This window comes from Poecilia mexicana, unplaced genomic scaffold, assembly GCF_051168715.1.
Source record: "Poecilia mexicana isolate PSO_F unplaced genomic scaffold, ASM5116871v1 scaffold_16, whole genome shotgun sequence".
In the NCBI taxonomy this organism is placed as follows: Eukaryota; Metazoa; Chordata; class Actinopteri; order Cyprinodontiformes; family Poeciliidae; genus Poecilia; species Poecilia mexicana.
The window spans coordinates 11585012-11603548 of record NW_028263385.1 but is presented as its reverse complement, the minus strand read 5'-3'; the positions used below and the strand labels follow the sequence as shown (position 1 = coordinate 11603548).

General features: G+C 35.0%; 2 protein-coding genes across 2 annotated transcripts; one reads left to right on the top strand and one right to left on the bottom strand.

The window, feature by feature from the left end:
- Positions 1-358: 358 nt before the first annotated feature.
- LOC148154996 (cell adhesion molecule CEACAM5-like) lies at positions 359-4741 on the top strand. The gene is made up of 7 exons (XM_088013918.1): positions 359-398; positions 643-975; positions 1915-2196; positions 2332-2598; positions 2908-3186; positions 4249-4524; positions 4719-4741. Exons 1-7 carry the CDS (start codon positions 359-361, stop codon positions 4739-4741), a joined length of 1500 nt encoding a protein of 499 aa, XP_087870044.1.
- A 2696-nt stretch (positions 4742-7437) lies between these two features.
- Positions 7438-15362, bottom strand: LOC148154995 (cell adhesion molecule CEACAM6-like). The gene is made up of 8 exons (XM_088013993.1): positions 15356-15362; positions 13636-13968; positions 12757-13041; positions 11188-11448; positions 10125-10227; positions 8905-8942; positions 8313-8391; positions 7438-8143 (listed from the first exon to the last, which is right to left on the bottom strand). Exons 1-7 carry the CDS (start codon positions 15360-15362, stop codon positions 8339-8341), a joined length of 1080 nt encoding a protein of 359 aa, XP_087870119.1. The 3' UTR covers positions 7438-8143; positions 8313-8338.
- Between the last annotated feature and the right edge of the window lie 3175 nt (positions 15363-18537).

Sequence of the window (18537 nt, the reverse complement as noted above, 5' to 3'; positions counted from 1 at the left end):
GAATAAAGTCAAAAATGTCTACTTCTTAAAAACTCAAATACTCAAATACCGTGTAATACAAGCTTAAAAGTCAACTACATAAAGCACCATACATGAGATTTGTATCTACCTGTTAAATGTATTACATACGTTGTAAGTTTATCTCATGCCTCTTTTCAAGAATAAGACTGTTAAGATCACACAAAAATGTTATTCCCCACAGGAGGGCGCTCTCTGGCAACTGTATAACTCAAGTGGGCAGATCTTATTACTGTGATGATTTACATCAAGAAGAGTTTACCAATTATTCATCGCAATTCTTTTTAAAGATTCAGTTTGAGTGCTGAGCTGTCCTCACAGTCAGATTTACGTAAAAGCCATGTTACAACTGCTTTTCATTGCGGTTGTCATTTTTACAGGTAAAGAAATTAGTAAAATGTAACATGTTTTTGAAAATAAATTCAAGCCTTAACCAATTTTTTATTTATTTTTTTTTAAATAAACTAACAACATGTTCTAAACATGATCCTTAAGCAGGGTCTGAACTGAGCTCAAAATGATTAAAATTTACTTAACGTTAGTATGCTAACCTTTTGTTCTTATCCAGATTGGCTTTTTAACTTTTTAAGCTGTTTTTAACACTGTATTTTAACTGCTTTCCAGGTTTATCTGATGGATCTGGAGTGTTACCAGATGGTCCTCTCAGTGCCTCTGTTGGAGGGACGGTGCTGTTCACAACAAACTTGAATCCACCAGAAACACCATTTACATTGGTCAACTGGCAGCTTGATTCTGGTTCAGCACCTAAACCCATAGTTTTCTCGCTTACTAGTGAAACCATAACTGCACCAGAATATGAAGGCAGGATCACTCTCTTCAGATCTACTGGATCTCTGGAACTCAGGAATGTGCAACTCAGTGACAGTGGAGATTATTTAGTAACTGTTCTAGATGGACCGTATCAATTGACAGGACGCATCACACTGGACATATATGGTGAGTCAATGTTGAAAGCCAACATCAAATAAACATTTTTCCGTCTCTACAGTCTGTCCTCAATTTATTTTATTGTTTTATCCTCATCTGTCTGGCTTCCTCCATCCATCTCATGCACCCTATTCAAATGAGAGCTGTAGGCTATTATGCTGAAGTTTGGACTATTTTAAATGTATTTTGTGACAGCAAAAATGATTAAATTTGTGAAATGGTCTGTTACATTGTTTAAAATCAGATTTCCTTCAGAACATTTAAGAACTTGAGTTTCAGTAGATAGGCACAGAAACATGGTCAGTGTGTTGTTGCTTAGACATACTGTAGTTCTCAGCCTGCTCCATGCATTCAAACTTATCAACATATAATGTTCATCAAGTAGCTTTGCAAAAATAATTTTCTGTTGACTTTGGTAAAAAGAAGCTTTAAAAGCGTAAGTCAGAGGGAACAAGGTACATAATTTCTCCAACTTAGAGTTTGCTGATTAGAGATTTTTTTTCTTGTTAGCACTGCAGTAGGTTTTCTTTTGTACTTTGCCTCAACATGTAATTTTGCTTGATTTGGGCTTCACAATAAAATGTGCATGGTTTGATGTTAGTTGATTTAAAAGTGGATTTAATTGCAACATATTTAAAATCTCACTATTGTAAAGCTTATGCATTAGGTTGCACATTTAAAACAACTGAATTTATTTCAAGTATTGATTTCAGTCTAAATAAAATCCGGAAAAGTATATACAGTACTTGTCATTTCAAGTGAAAACCATAAAGTTTGATCAGGTAATTTGAAGATTAAAGTTGTTTATCAGCATTAACAAGACAAATATACACTGTCTAAATTTTATCACTTCTCCTCGTGTTGAGATTTCAAATAAATTAGTTCATATTTGCTATAGTTTGTTCATCTTTTTACTTTTTTGACAACAGCTTTTTGTTTCACCAACAGAACCAATCAATGTAAGAGTTTTCCCACTAAGTGCAGACTTAATTGAGTTCAGTGGGTCTGTCAGCTTCTCCTGCTCCTCCTCTGGACCTTCTCTCTCCTTCCTCTGGATGAACAGCAGCTCTGAGGTCACAACCAGTGACAGAGTTCAGATCACTGATACTGATGGAGGATCCACTCTGACAATAGTCAGTGTGACTCGATATGACCAGGGATCATACAGATGCCGTGTGTCTAATCCTGTCAATTTTGTCATCAGCGATCCAGTAAACATCTCTGTTATCTGTAAGTTTCCATTTGTGCTCATATTTGCATATTAAGAAAGACACATGCAAACACTAGAGATCTGTTCACTTTACTGTGTTTTCATTATTGTCCAGTTCTTCATCTACTTCACATTTTTTTCATGTTTACTCTCAGATGATCCAGACAATGTACAAATAGAAGTGTATCCCTCACAGGAACTTCATGAGAAAGGATCAGATATTAATCTGATCTGCTCTGCTGACTCATCACCTTCTGCTGAATATCTGTGGTTTCTGAATGCTGACCAGCTGATCAATAACGGTCCATTGCTCCAACTGGTGAATATCCAGATGAGTCAGAGTGGAAACTACATCTGTCAGGCCTTTAACAGCAAAACTCTGACATATCAAACATCTCAGCCTTTACCCATTTTTGTACATGGTAGGTTTGAGAATTTTTTTCAAATGCTGCTGTACCTGTACTCTGCGATAGTAATACCACTAAGCAAAAACAGCTACAGCTTTAACTAGTAAAGCATGTTCTTTTACTGAACACCGACAGTGATTGCTTGACTGTGGAGAACAAAAATATCTCGATAAAGTTTCAGCCACTTGTCCTAAAAACCTTTTTAAAACTGAATTTTACATAGAAATGCATAGTGTCATGTTGTAATAATTTTCTCTTCTGATATTTTCTTCAATTGTACTTTATTGTCATGTAAGACTTCTTTCTTTTTGTTCTTCCATCCAGAGCGAGTCTCTAATGTAAAAGTTACTCAAGACGTTACAGACTTGATTGAGTTCAGTGGGTCTGTCAGTTTCTCCTGCTCCTCCTCTGGATCTTCTCTCTCCTTCCTCTGGATAAACATCAGCTCTGAGGTTTCAGCCAGTGACAGAGTTCAGATCACTGATGGAGGATCCAAGCTGACTATAATCAATGTGACCAGATATGATGATGGATCTTACAGCTGTCATGTGTCCAATCCTGTCAGCAGTGCCAACAGTGATCCACTACACGTCTCTGTCAGCTGTGAGTTATTCACCACTTTTATTCACCACTTTTCTTCTGCGACCCCACAGTGGTTTCCAAACATTTTCTGCGCCCCCCCTATGGATTACAAATGGCTATCTGGTTGAAACGACGCGTGTGACGGGGGGAGGGGAGGCATCGACTTTTTGGGGGGCAAAATGAATGTACGTAGCTGAAAATAGACACCAACATCGGTAGCCTACGAGGTACTTGTTAAGCTTAAGGTTCTGTATTGATATTAGCTAGTCATCTTTTAGCTAACATTACCTGCATCCAACAGCTTTACTCAACTCAGTCGGTTAGTTTGGAGGGAAAAACTGTGAAAAGTTCTTTGCGTTTTGCTGGTTTGCTGCCGTGATTCTAACACAAACCTACGTAGCTCCGCCCAGCAGCAGGTCTCCTTCACAGGTGTAAACCCAGCGCGAGCGTCGTAGCGCTCATGTTGCGTTTAAAGGCGGCTCGGAAAAACAGGTTACAACATGTTAACAACGGATTAAACAGTTTTAACTGCTGATAAAAGTGACAGAGGACACAAATATGGGAAGTGTGGAAGCCTCTACTGTATCAAATTGACATAGGAATAACAGAGAGTTGGCCATTCTAAGGTAAAAACCCAGCGCATACAGTGTTCATGTTTTTTTTTTTTCATCCAGACGGCTTCCCATGCCCCCCCTGCAATGACATGGCGCCCCCCCCCCCCCCCCCTAGGGGGCGCGCCCCACAGTTTGGGAACCTCTGCACTATGATAAACTTCTTTTGAAATAGAAACAGTAGAACATTTATTGTAGCTAACAGCTGTTGTTTGTTACTATTTCACAATTTGAGAAAATATGAGAAAAACATTTTTAAAAAGTTAGATCAAGTACCACACCCTCATATTTACAAAACATTATCAGTTAATCATGTCAGTAATAACATTGATCATCAACTAAACATTACATGTCCACGTTTTTCAAATATTTGTACTATTTCTCTTAATGAAGCAGCTGTTAAACTAACACTACACTGAAAAAGCTGGTTATAAGGTCAATGTGGAGAATTAATTAATATTAATTGTTACAGATGGACCAGAGAATGTCAACTTAGAACCATCTTCTCAGAAATATACAGAAGGGTCGAACATCCATCTGTCTTGTTCAGCTGACTCCAGACCTCCTGCCACCTTTGAGTGGTTCTTTAATGGAAATCTTCTGCCTGGTTCTGGATCTCAGCTTGAACTCCTCAATGTTCAGAAGAATCAGAGTGGAAACTACAGCTGTCAGGCCTTTAGCAGCAGAACCTCAAGATATCAAACATCTCAAGTTTCAGTTATCTCTATAAAAGGTATCCATATAGAAGGTAAGCTACATCACACTCAGAAACTTTAAAAATATTTTATTTGTATTTCATGTGATAGACCAACAAAAGTAGCACATTTTGGAAAAGAGAAATAAAGCAAAACAACGGGAAAGTTATTTGAGCTTAATGGTTGTTGTTTGTTGATATTTATACATAATTTGGAAAAATATAAGCAACCTTCTCTACAATTCCAGATGGCCCAGAGAAAGTCAACTGAGAATCACCTTTTTAAAAATATCTTGAAGGGTCGGATGGACATCCATCTGTCTCGTTCATCTGACCCCAGACCAACGGACATTTTTCATTGATTCCTGAGTGGATTGGAGCTCAAACTTGCCAATGTTCAGAAGAATCAGAGTGGAAAAAAGGGGGAACCTGAAACAAAAGACTGTATATAAACATTCAAGGTTCTAATAAAAGATCATCCAGCACCAACTAATCTGACACTGGACCTCCTGTTTTCAAATACAAGGCCTAACTAAGCTGGAAGATTTTACAGTAAATAAGTACTTGAAAGTAAAGATTTATGAATTCAAGACAAATGTTTGTATTTCTATTCTGTCATTTTTCTCTCATTAACCCTTAGCTCTCAAGATTTAATCGTAAATGGAAAATATTCAACATTTGTAACAGAAAAGCCCTGATTTTGCATAAAACTTTTTAGATATTTATCAAATCTGAGACTTGGACCTTTTAAAGACGCCATGCAACTCTTTTGAGTGTATGGCACTCAAAAGTCATTTATTTATTGATGACTTTTGAATTACAAAAAAAAAAAAAAAAAAAAAAAAAAAACTCTTGATAAAATATATGATATATTTCTAAGATAAATCAAATAGCTAATGTGGTTTAGATCAGCAATAAAATACATTATGCTATTTCAATTCTGACACAAAAGTTTAGACCTTTTACATTATACATTACTTGTTACCATGGGAGATTTATCATGAGACATTTTTTGAGTGTAATTATGCACCAGTCTTTTAGTTCCTGGAAACTTTGGACTCAGCTGCTGCTTCCTTCTGAACTAAAATGCCATCAAGTCATAAAAAGCCTCAATACAAAGTGGTACATTTTTTATGTGGATCCCTAGAATAAAACCTCATATTGTCTAAAACATCCTGGAGAAAACATTTCACATTTTCTTCAATTAATACCAGCACATAAGAAATAGTTTAACTTTACTTTTGACAGTATATCTCTATTAAACTTTTCACTCCTAGTGACTCAAATGTCAAATCTGCAGCTTCATTTTTTATCTAGTTTGTCAGTGAAACGTCTTTCAGATTTGTCCTACAATAACATAGTTTTACCACTAGGAGGGGATGCTTGATAGTTGATGACCACAGACTTCTTTGTTTTATTTCCGAGTATAAGCAAACAGAAAAAAGTTTAATTGAATCAAATATAATAAAGTTAAAATCTCATTCATCTTGTCCTTTATTTGTTCTCTTTCTATGAGTGATTTTCTGGTTACATTTTGGCCTTTTTTAGAAGATCTACATAAAATTTTACAATGGTTGTTGTAAAAATGTGGTAAAATAGGCAGAAAATAATTCAGTTATTAAGTGAGATCTTTGATAATGAAACAGAGAAACGCAGAAAAGATCTGACAGAGTGGTGTGGCATAAATGGCTTCTCCAGCTGAAATGTTGAAGGTACTGTGAATAAAAAACATCTGCTAAATAAATGTAGGGATGCAATACCTACTGTAATGTTGAAAGTATAACTTTTCTAACTTTCACTGTAAATAAAGATTTCTTCTCTTTAATTTTTGTAAATATAAGGAATACTGGCTGTCTAAGTTATGACAGATACAGCTGTCGTGGAGTGGGTTTCATTTGTTTTTTATTCATTATCTTGATTGTACAACAGAAAAGGTTTTCATAGTTTGTGAACTTTGGATTCAGTCGTCATTTTCTCCAACAAGGAAATGCTGCCAGGTCATAAAGAGCTAGGCCATAAAATAATAAAACTTGTCAAATGTAGAACTAGAAAAGTGTTCAGTGGTACAATAAGGAAGCTGTTTTGCATCAAATGTAGGTCAAAACATCACCAGTAGATAAAATAGATTTGCCTTTTATTTTCTCAGGTAGCATTAGACATGTACACAACACTGTGATACAAGGTACAATTTAATAATAACATGATCATATCAAATGTACATTTGAACATGTATTAACAAAAACCTGTCAACATGTGTAAAATGATGGAGCATTTAATCAATACTTTCCAAGAGTTTTATAAACAGACCTTCTAAAACTTAAACTTTTTAACCATCATTTTGTACAGTTGTTGGAAACAAGCAAAAACCTTGGTGTATGATTATTCAGCTGAAGAGGATAAAATGGATTTCTAAATTTGAAGAGTTATAATGTATACAGAACAACGTTGGCTTCTTCCATCTCAAGGGTTTTCACTGCAGAATGTTTGCCTGTATTTCTCTCTTTCTCTTGTCTACTGACAAAAAAATACAAAGCTAAGTAGATATATCTCAACTACAAATACTTGTCAATATTGTAACATTGAGAAGCTTAACCTTACATAAAGCTTAACCTCTGCTGGTTATTTCAGTTTTCTTTGATAAAAAAATATTTTCTTAATCATCTTGTCTGAATAACTACTAACTCGGTTTGTCTCCAAGTAAAAAGTCTGAGTCTCCTTTTGGTTCTTTGGTTGACATTGTAAGCATTTTCTTAATACTTCAATTTTTGTTTCTTATATCGGTTGTTGTCTCTAACCTACCTAGTTTAAAACTCTAACACCATTCACAACTGTATTAAGAAGCAAGTAACTGTACCAATCTAAAACTCTTAAAAATAAGCAGCTCTGAGTTTTCGGACAGAATTGATTAAGGCCAACAGAATTATTTTTTTGGTTCATAAATTCATTAAGATAAAAAAAAAGTATACATTTTAATATGAGTAGGAATAACATTTATTTGGAAATACAGTTTCAGTCATTAAAACATGTTGCGGTTTTAGAAATACAGCTCTTCATTATAACATTTTTTTCTAGATTTTGACGGCAAATAAAGCTGAAGTGCCATGGATTCATAAGCAGACCTGCAACCAGTTTAATCAACAGCAAAATACAATATACAAAAAGGACAAAAACTCTGTTAGATTTATTATATACATAAAAGGAAGAACTCAGCCACTTTTCTTCCTTACCTACAGATAACTGATATCTGGCAAAAATGTAAAAATTACAATCTAAAATTGAATGGTCACTTTAAACCTTAACTTATTAGCAAAAAATGTAAATCATCCTTTCCACATTGTGTCAAAGTAACACAAATTAACATACTTTTAATTAAAAGACTCAAAGCATTACATATTTTACATATTGTTTTTAAGGTAAACATTTTTTTTACCAATGTCACATTGCAACTTGCAAGAATGTAAATGAGTGTAAACATCTAAAATAAAAGTACTTTAACCCTTGTGCGTGCGAGGACTGAGGCAACTGATACAAGTGATATGGGTGTGGGGTCAGTTGGACCCCATTTGTAAACACAAGGGTTAAGATGCTATTCTTTATTCAGATTTACCAAAAAAATGTAGAGTACCATTATTAATTCTCCATATGGTTATAGACGACCTTGGTTTCTTAATTTCTGATGATATGCAAGATGAAAAAGAAGAAAAATGAATTAGATGGGTTATAAATAATCCTCTTGAAATAGCAATGCTTTATGAATGTAAATATTTTAATAAAAAATAATCAAACACAACAAATCCTAACTTTCTTTTTCCAATAATCAGAGCCAATAACTCAGAACTCACCTTTTAACAAAGGAGAACTGGATATTTTATACCCTTCTATCATATAAGTTTGACATGTTCTCATACTCATGTTCTTGTTCTGGAAAACATGACAGACAAGTTAGTTAGGTTTTTTTGCTTCTGATACTAAATGTCAGAGGTAACTTTTTATAACATTAATGTTTTAAATACTGTGCTACATTCATTCATTGACCTGTCTTTTATGCATATATTCAGTTTCTACCCATTATGTTTAACTCTGACAAAATTAATTAATGTTCAAATACCGGAAAAATCTGAAAATAAAAATTAGGGAAAATAAAGCACACTAGCATCTTGTTGCAGTTAATTTCTGCAGCTGTAGAGAAAACTACATTATCAGAGATGAAAGAGAAATCGAGCTCCACATTAAATAGAGAAGGTCCAGAAAAGAAAATGCTTCCACCTATACATCTTTTTCATAATATTAGCAAGTCATTATAGTGTTTATCTTGTTAGCGTTTGGTGGACCCAAGTCAAAACATTTTATTTAAGCATATGCCCATATAAAGTTTAAATAGATATTCATTCATCTAATGTGAGGGTGGGGAAGTAGAGCTATTAAAATACGTACCAGTTTTACCTGACTCTGATTGAGCTTGGACATTTTTTCTAAATATTGGAAACAAATTAAAGTTAACATCCAGTCAGTCAATCAAGCAGATCTTTTTTTAAAAAGTACAAAAAGAAACATGTTGCTTTTAGTCATGTGAAAAATAGGAACACCCTATGAAAACCTGCTTATTTTTATTATATTTTAATTAATATGTTCTAACACAGTGGGGCAGTTGGTAGAGCTGTTGCCTTGCAGCAAGAAGGTTCTGGGTTCGATTCCCGGCCCCGGTCTTTCTGCATGGAGTTTGCATGTTCTCCCTGTGCATGCGTGGGTTTTCTCTGGGTACTCTGCCTAGGTGTGTGTGTGCATGGTTGTTTGTCCTGTGTGCGACAGACTGGCGACCTGTCCAGGGTGAACCCCGCCTCTCGCCCAGAACGTTAGCTGGAGAGGCACCAGCAACCCTCTCAGCCCCAAAAGGGACAATGGTGTACAGAATATGGATGGTTATTCTAACACAACAAACTCTCTAGTGAAGAATAAATATGAACACCTGCTGAAGTTATTCTAACTTAAGAGTAAAAAAAGAAAAGAATGCATATATATCAAGAGTACATGATTATAATAAAAATTCTCAGCATTTCAAAGTTTGTCATGTTAAAATACATTTTCACTGGCGTGTCCACTGAGGTGAGAGTAAACACTATAGTTGGACATAAATAGCTGTCTGAGGATTCCACTAAGAATATTATAGCATAGATTGAATTGAATAGCAGTTCATAGCCCAAAACATGTTGAAGATTTGAAGAAAAAAGTCAGGAAAGGTAAAATTAATCTCTTTCTCAACTAATCTGCTATTTATAAAAATACACTCAAGGCTATAAAGAAATAAAAGTTAAAAAGCTCATTATCTTGTCACTGGACCCAGAAGGTCAGTGCAAATAATAATAGTAAAACAAAATATATGTGTCTTTCCCTTTCACATTCAAAGTGTGGGTTGGTGAATAGAGTACAAACAAATTGTGCCACTCTACTAGGCTTGATGGGGAAAATTGCACCTGCATGTACGGTATTTAGTCCAAACTGCTTTGTGAATCAAGCGTAGAAATGATACCAAATAGGAAGAGCAAAACAGTTGCAAAAAATGAAGGAGATTGCACTGGTTCCTGAAACATTTTTATAGAACATTGTAATTTTTTCACATTACTTTGTCTGCTAAATTAATGTGATTTGAAACTTACATTCTCTTATGAATGAAGAAGCCTCCAGCTGCTACTAGAGCTGCAGCTATCAAGCATGAAATTACTATTGCAGCAATGACACCGCCTGAGAGACCTGCAGCTTCTACACAGGACAAAATGAAACAGAAAACAAAAATTAACAATGTTAAAAAATATATCCTTTGTTTTGAAAATTAGTTGGATTACTTGTTGAAAATATCGCTGTGTTGGAACATTTCAAGTCCACTCATTCAGTCCACCAAGCATTACTACTCTGTTTTGGGTGTAAATTAGAAAAAGTGCAAACCAGCCAAGTGCTGATGAATGCAAAGTGCTGGCACACCTAGAATGGGCGCACAGGAGGTGCATCATGATCTGAGTGATCATGATGCACTCAGATCACTGGCTGTGTTTTTACAGCCAGTAAAAACACAGAGTCGAGGTCAACAGACAGAAAGAACAGATGTGTCACACTCCATTAATGGTACTTGACAGATTTTCTTAAGAGTGACACTTTGTGGTAATTCTTGAACCCCAGTGGTCATGACATGCAAAATTAAACTGATGAGACAGGGATATATTGTAATGGATATAATGTACTGCAAAGCATAAAATTGTATTTTATAAGTGTTTTCTATCTGTACTCTTGTTAGAATAGATCGAGATGAGATGATGACACAGGGACAAAGGGGAAAGAACACTGGGGACTAGGAAATTAATCTAACAAAGAATAACTGGACCTAAGAGACATAATTGAACTGGAGAACAAGGAATGACTAGAGACAACAAATACATATAATAAACTAGAATAAAGAAAGAACAGAATTAAAGTAAACAAAAACATGTAAACAGGAAAGCACAATAAAATACAAACCTATATGTGATAATGAGTGTTGTACAGCGAGGAAGAACCACAAATACTGGTGAAAACTCACATAAACTACATTTTAGAAAAAACAAATAAGTTTTTTTAATCTCTCATTTACCTGGCATTTAGCTATTAAAAAAGTTAAAAAAAATTAAAATCATTTTTGAACAGTAGCAATTTTTACTTTTGCATTTTCTTTTACTTTATTATACTTACCCACTATTGATAGGACTAGAATTTGAGATGTTTGATATCTTGAGGTTATGTTGTTAAAGGCCTGACAGTTGTAGTTTCCACTCTGATTCTTCTGAACTTTGGTGAGTTCAAGCTGAGATCCAGAATCAGGCAGAACATTTCCATTAAAGAACCACTGAAAAGTGGCAGGAGGCCTGGAGTCAGATGAACAAGACAGATGGATGTTCGACCCTTCTGGGTATTTTTGAGACTGTGGTTCCAAGTTGACATATTCTGGGCCATCTGTAATTATATAGAACAATTAATATTCTCCACATTAACATCTTAATCAGAGTTTCAATGTCAATACTGAAATGATAACTGATAATGTGTTATTATTATGGTGGTGTTTTACTTGATCTGATTTAAAAAGAAAAGTGTTTCTCATATTTTCACTAATTTCATAGGAATAGCAACAAAAAACAGCCATTAAATACCAATAAATTTCCTATTGTTTACATTTCAAAATAAATTTATCATAGTGGTGAATAACTCACAGCTGACAGAGACGTGTAGTGGATCACTGTTGGCATTGCTGACAGGATTGGACACATGACAGCTGTATGATCCATCATCATATCTGGTCACATTGACTATTTTCAGCTTGGATCCTCCATCAGTGATCTGAACTCTGTCACTGGCTGAAATCACAGAGCTGATGTTTATCCAGAGGAAGGAGAGAGAAGATCCAGAGGAGGAGCAGGAGAAGCTGACAGACCCACTGAACTCAATCAATTGGGTAACGTCTTGAGTAACTTTTACATTAGAGACTGGTGCTGTGGGTGGAAAAAAAAAAGAAATCAGTCTTACATGACAATAAAGTATAATTGAACAGAAGTTTAATCAAAAGAGAAAAGAATCATTACAGAAGACCTGAACTACGTATCTCTACATAAAAAAGTTTTAAAAAGGCTTTTAGGACAAATGTCTCAAACTGCCTGGTGTTTTTCTCCTTCAAAGCAAAACACTATCAGTGTTCACTAAAAGAAAAGATATTCTACTCATTAACAGCAGAGTAACTCGTATTGCTTCATGACATTACTAATGAAAAACAGAGGTAGAGCTGTTGAAAACATTCTCATACCTACCATGCACAGAGATAGGTGAAGGTTCAGATGTTTGATATCTCAGAGTTTTACTGTTAAAGGCCTGACAGATGTAGTTTCCACTCTGACTCATCTGGATATTCACCAGTCGGAGCAACGGACCGCTACCAGTCAGCTGGTCTCCATTCATAAACCACAGATATTCAGCAGAAGGTGATGAGTCAGAAGAGCAGGTCAGATTAACATCTGACCCTTTCTCATGATGTTCCTTTGAGGGATACACTTCTATTGTCACATTGTCTGGACCATCTGAGTGTAGAAACAGCAATATGTAAAGAAAATGTAATTTCACTGAAAAATTAATTCAAATCTTAAAATAATTAAATGAAGTACCCAGTAAGTTAGAAAAACAAATACATTAAAGAAGCAGTACCTTTAAAATTATATTTATATAATGGCTGCAGCAGATTTAAACAGATGTTGAGCATTTAGATGAACAACTTACAACTAACAGAGATGTTTACTGGATCACTGATGATTGAACTGGCAGGATTGGACACATTGCATCTGTATGATCCCTGGTCATATCTGGTCACATTGACTATAGTCAGATTGGAGTTTTCTTCATTTGTCTTGATCTGAACTCTGGCACTGGTTGTGACCTCAGAGCTGCTGTTCATCCAGATGAAGGAGAGAGAAGATCCAGAGGAGGAGCAGGAGAAGCTGACAGACCCACTGAACTCAATCAAGTCTGTATTTAGTAGGGAGACTCTGACATTGGAGACTGGTTCTGTTGGAGGTAACAAAAAATTTCTAATTTAAAGTGACATTTTATAAAAGGGAAAACAACCATCAGGGTCATATTAAAGACATAACACTGCTTTTCACAAAAGCCCATCCTCAGCTTAATGCTTCAGTATGTAGGTTTAGAATGTAAAGTTTCCTCAATAATAAAACATTTTATTTAAAGGTGCCTCAAACACACCATACAAAATACATAAAATAAATGAAAAGATACATTAGTAAAATCAGAAAATCATCTGGATAGAAATAGCAGAAGGCTGTTTTAAACAAATGTGCTTTCAGTTGTGCTTTATATAAAATAATAGAATCACCCAAATCTTTCAATGGGACTTCTGGCAATAATTTATACAAAGAAGCTAATAATTAATTATGTAACTAACTTATAGCTATAATTCTATGCTACTGTTAATTATTCACAAGACCTATGTGCTATTATGATTTGCGGTCATATAAAAACGTACAGGCTTGAATAAAACGAATGGCTGAAACAAGATGTCAAAACATAACATAGGAAATAAAATTTTAATTAAACTAACCAAAAATGTCTAATTAAAATAATGTGCGTTCAACATCTACTCACTATAAACATTCAGTTTAGTCTGTCCTAACTTTTGTACCAGTCCATCTTGAATGGTAATTACGTAATCTCCACTGTCATTGAGTTTCAGATTCCTGAGTTCCAGAGATCCAGTAGATCTGAAGATGGTGATCCTGCCTTCATATCCTGGTCCAAGTGTGTCTCCAGTAGTCTGAGAGAGAACTATGAGTTTAAGTCCTGAACCAGGATCAACCTGCCAGTTGACAAATGTAAATGGTGTCTCTGTTGGATTCAAGGTTGTTGTGAACGTTACTGTCCCTCCAACAGAGGCAACCAGAGGACCATCTGGTAACACACCAGATCCATTAGATAAACCTGGAAAACAGTTACAAGTATAATGCAATATTAAAAATGGCTTAAAAAGTCAAAAAACAAATCTGGATAGAAATGAAAGGTTAGCCTACTATAAAATGCAACAACAAAGCCCCCAAAAGGACTCCATAATCAAAACATTTCCTCTTCTTAATATGCTACAATCTGGTTTCTGTGAGCATGCACAACCAGAGAAAAGGTTTAATTTGACATTTCAAATGTATTCTCACCAATGATTTGAGTTTAAAAGAACAAGAAAGTAACATTTATCTGGCACTGTCACTAAACACACCAAAACTGTAAAGACCTTTGTTTGCTATTGTAGAAAGAGTAACAAATGCCTCACCATGTTTTCTTCCTGAAGTCCTATTCAGGAATTTTAAATGTGAAATTCTTGAATAGGAGTTCAGACAAGCAGTATGTGGTTCCAGTTTTTGCCCCCAGAAGTATTATTGCATCTGGATTGTTTCAGTTCACTGAATTGTTAATTTAATAAAAACTCTTCACAATTAAACTCTACACAATTTGTGCATAATGTTTATTTGTTTTTTGAGAATGTTAAACTGAATGAAACTGTTTTTTTATGTGACAAACATTAGGTTATACTGATAAATGATCTGAAGTTCTCTCCTTAATAAAGATGACACTGGCTGGGATGTAAGATGCTGAGTCTGTCTGGTCTGTCTCATCGAGCCATGGAGGCATAGAAGACAATTAAACTTCAGGGTAATGGGAGACATTTTGTTTTGTCTTATGTAGCAAATAACATTTGCAACTGATGATTTAAATCTGAATTTATGGCTCCTGTCTAATCCATTGCAGACAACAACAAGCCAGTCTTAAACAAAGCCAGTCTTTGTTTAAGACTGGCTTCTTAAACAAAGTCACCATTGTAGGTTGTCTGATTTTGCTAAACTTACTTAAGCATGGATTAAAAGTTATCCTTGTCTGTCCCCGATTTAGACCTTGAGCAAAACTAAAAGTTATTTGCTTTTAAAAAAGAAACATCAAACTATTTCAGACTATAGCTAGTTCTGTTTTGTTGTCTGCTTCAAATGTTCCTAATTTGTGAGCTGTAGCTTAGTTGCTGGCCCACAGGTTTCGTTGGATTTGTCCACAAATGCAGCAAGTTTTTTTTATTATCTGCTGTATAAAAGATGTGGTAAAAATGTGTTTTTGAATTTGAAAAATAATAATAAAAAAATAAATAACCGAAATATCAGGCATGTCAGCAAAATGTATTTTGTAAAAGTCATTGTCATCCACAAGAGAGTTATTCCATAACTTTCCTCAGTAAAAGAGGCACTATTAAGCTCTGTCTACACAGAGTTCTTAAGAGTTGTATGTTTTCTAAAAATAGAGTAAAATTATGTATCATTTAAAAACTTACCTGCCATGGCTCCAAGAATCGTTAAACATATTTTTGCTGTTTCCATCTTATTCCAAGTATAAAAAGAAAAGTTTTTCTTTCTGTCTCATTGACCACCGTCGAGTTGCAGGAACTAATTGAGAACAGCTGTATAAGGAAGTTAAACAGCTGAATAGCTGAGAGGATCATTTGCCTACATTTATCAATCATTTACAAGAGCTTGCTCTGGTCCCTGGCTCCTGCCTCTGCAGTTTATAGAATAAAAACTAAGCATAATGATTCACATTTATGCAAACAACATTCACCTAGTGTAGGTTTCTATTTGAATAGCTATTCTATTCAGTATTTTATATAAAGTTTGAGAAATAGCAAAATTTCATTAGACCTCAAATAAATATTTTTTGTGTACTTTGAGTGTCTATGAGAGCAAACGATTTTTATCTATTCTGTCCCAGTACTGCATAGATATCTTTATGTCCTTTTTGGGTCATATGTTTCAGTCCGCTCATTCTTCTTCACTTCGTATTATGTTTTCTTGTCTATGACATCACTGCATTTGCTCCTGAACAAAGTCATGACATCTGGCAAATCAATTTTGTGAATCCGCCATTTTTGCTCTCTCAGCAATTTTGAGGTCAAGTTCAGTTATGCTGAAGTTGCAAGATGTCAAGTCAAAATGTTTGTTTGTACACTCTAAAAGGAAATTAGTTGAACCAACTTAATTGAATTGGTTCAACTGTAACAAGCAATTCAATTAAGTTTAACCAACTCAATATATTATAATCATCCAACTCAATTTATAATTTTTTTTACAAATGTATTAAGTATGTTTTAGATGACTGATCTAAGTCAGTCTTACTCAAATTATTTAGTTCAAATAAAGAAGTAAATTAATAAAGGATCTCTTTTTTCCAAAGGGTCTTTGGATGAGGCAGCCTTTATTTGAGTGTAGTTATTCAGAATAGTGGTTAATGACAGAGAGGAAGACCTGCAGCTAAGGTCATCAGGTTGGGCATCAAACCTGTGAAGGCTGCATCAAGGACTATGTCCTCCTTATTGTGGATTGTGCTCTATCCCTGCACCACCACAGCACCCTGGTTGGTACACAATCTGTCCCTGGTAAGCTTGAGTCATGGTGTCAGTTGTGGGATACAAATATGGTATTAAGTTTAATTCTTTCAAGTAAAGTCAAAGTAAAAAGGTCCTTTAAGGAAAAGATTTGTAACTTTTAAGTTAGAGCGTATTTAGAGGACACTGTAAAAAGAGTGTTTAGTATATATGTTTAGTAAAATATTTAGTTTGGAACTACTTAAAAGTTTGAGTTGACTTCCTGTAGAATTAAGTCAAAGATATTTTAAATATACGGAGCCCCTAAGGGGACATGGAGAGAGAGAAAAAAAAGAAATCCCAATTTTCTTTCTCGAGATCCTGACTTATTTTGAGAGACAGCAATCCCGACTTTTTTTTTCTCGAGATCCTGACTTAGTTTCTCGAGATCCCAACTTATTTTCTCGAGATCTTAGCAAGAGATCCTGCAATTTAGCAAGATATGTAAATCAGAGCTAGACCACCAGACATATTTTGTCTTTACAGAATTACACTATTAAAAATATAAACAAGGGCACAATGCAACCTTTTAGTGTACTGTAATCTATAAAAAAGAGCTGCCTGCCTGTTTGCTACACTTGCAGTGGAGATGAAGATGGTCCATTCAGGAAAGCAGAGCTGCATCAAACAACTGCAGAAAAAAGAAACAAAAGCAAAAATTGAATTGTTAATTCATGTCACCATGATAAAAGCCTACTGAGTTTTGCTTAAAAAACTGTTTGTAAAATTAAAATCACCCATTTTAATCCCTGTCCCGAGAAACTTTATCCGGATCAGGATCAGTACATAGTGGCATAATCACAGGGATGGAGGACACACACTCAGGCAAGTGAAGAGGGGGGTGGGGGGGACTAGGGGTGCTTGAGCTTTTGCTCCTTGCCCCCAAGTGCCCTATTGGTCAAATTTTTTCTTTTTTTTTTTTTTTTGGTATTATTATTTCCTAAGCCCTCTTTTGACACATAACAACATGTACTAAAATTATTTGCTTTTATGTTGTTGTTTTTTTTTGTACAACATAATAAGACGGTCACCTTGTTACCTTTCACCTTTTACCCGTGACGCATGACGTAATTGCCTCTAGCGCAGTGAGATAAGGCGGCTAACTGGAGCTCAACGTAGCGAACGTTCCAGATTACAGAACAGTTTTTGGTGAATTAAAAAAAAAACGATTTTGGTGAATAAAGTGGAGTAGACTAGCTACTTGTCAGATGACGGAAAACCACGTTGAACTTTGTATCGTTTCTGCTTCAGCACCGAGTCGCGGTTTAAGCAGAGAGGTACAACAGACACTGACAGGCCTCTGCATCTGCTTTTCTCTGAAGAACTACTGAGCGGGAGGAGACAGCCAGGTGAGGAAAAACTGTTCTTATCTATCGATTCAGTATTTTTATCATACAGACATTAGGCTGCTGTTGTGCTATTAGCTAGCTGCTAGCTAACGACTTTGCTAGCAAAGCTAGATAACTGAAAAGCTTCTTCCCTGTATGTTAATGATAGCAGTCATTCTTCAGTATTGTTTATGCAATAGGGGCACATCGCCCAAAACCGATCATCACCATAATGGATAAATGTCCGATCTTCTGATTTCCTTTGCTGCATAATGTACATTGCATTTATTCTAGCGTTAGGAAAATGTATCTTCAAGGAGAATAGCACTTAAATAAAAATCCAACAAGGATATTCATTTAGAATTAAAAATAGCTCACCCTGAACTAAATGATAGTTATAATGTATGTAATAAAAGTGTGTCATTAATGAAGGGGAAAACACTCAATCCAGACTTTAAGTAAGTTTATGGTCTGGTTTGCAGAATATAAAGTTTTTTTTTGTTTGTTTTTTCCCAATTATTCAATGAAAAAATAAACTAACCTCAGTTAAGTAAAATAAAATTGTAATCAAAACTTTTGGAATTGTAATGATTTATTTTTTTAAACAAAAAGTTTTGTTTAAAAAACTTTTTTTTTTAAATTAAATAACTCATTTTTGTCTAGTGAACTTAAAAAGTCATTTGCCAAACATAAACTTTTATTTGCACACATCAGAAATCTTTTGTTGTGATTTTGGACCCTGCCCACAGCGTCATGTGAGAATCACAA

What these genes read in the sequence shown, in the direction of transcription:
- LOC148154995 (XM_088013993.1), bottom strand. An exon ending in GACTAAACTGAATGTTTATA is followed by an intron (nt 13,042 to 13,635) that starts GTGAGTAGATGT and finishes TACCTCCAACAG; the next exon opens with AACCAGTCTCCAATGTCAGA. An exon ending in TCTAGTCCTATCAATAGTGG is followed by an intron (nt 10,228 to 11,187) that starts GTAAGTATAATA and finishes TGTCCTGTGTAG; the next exon opens with AAGCTGCAGGTCTCTCAGGC.
- LOC148154996 (XM_088013918.1), top strand. Translation starts at nt 359, where the DNA reads ATGTTACAACTGCTTTTCATTGCGGTTGTCATTTTTACAG. An exon ending in AGTAAACATCTCTGTTATCT is followed by an intron (nt 2,197 to 2,331) that starts GTAAGTTTCCAT and finishes GTTTACTCTCAG; the next exon opens with ATGATCCAGACAATGTACAA. An exon ending in AAAAGGTATCCATATAGAAG is followed by an intron (nt 4,525 to 4,718) that starts GTAAGCTACATC and finishes CTACAATTCCAG; the next exon opens with ATGGCCCAGAGAAAGTCAAC.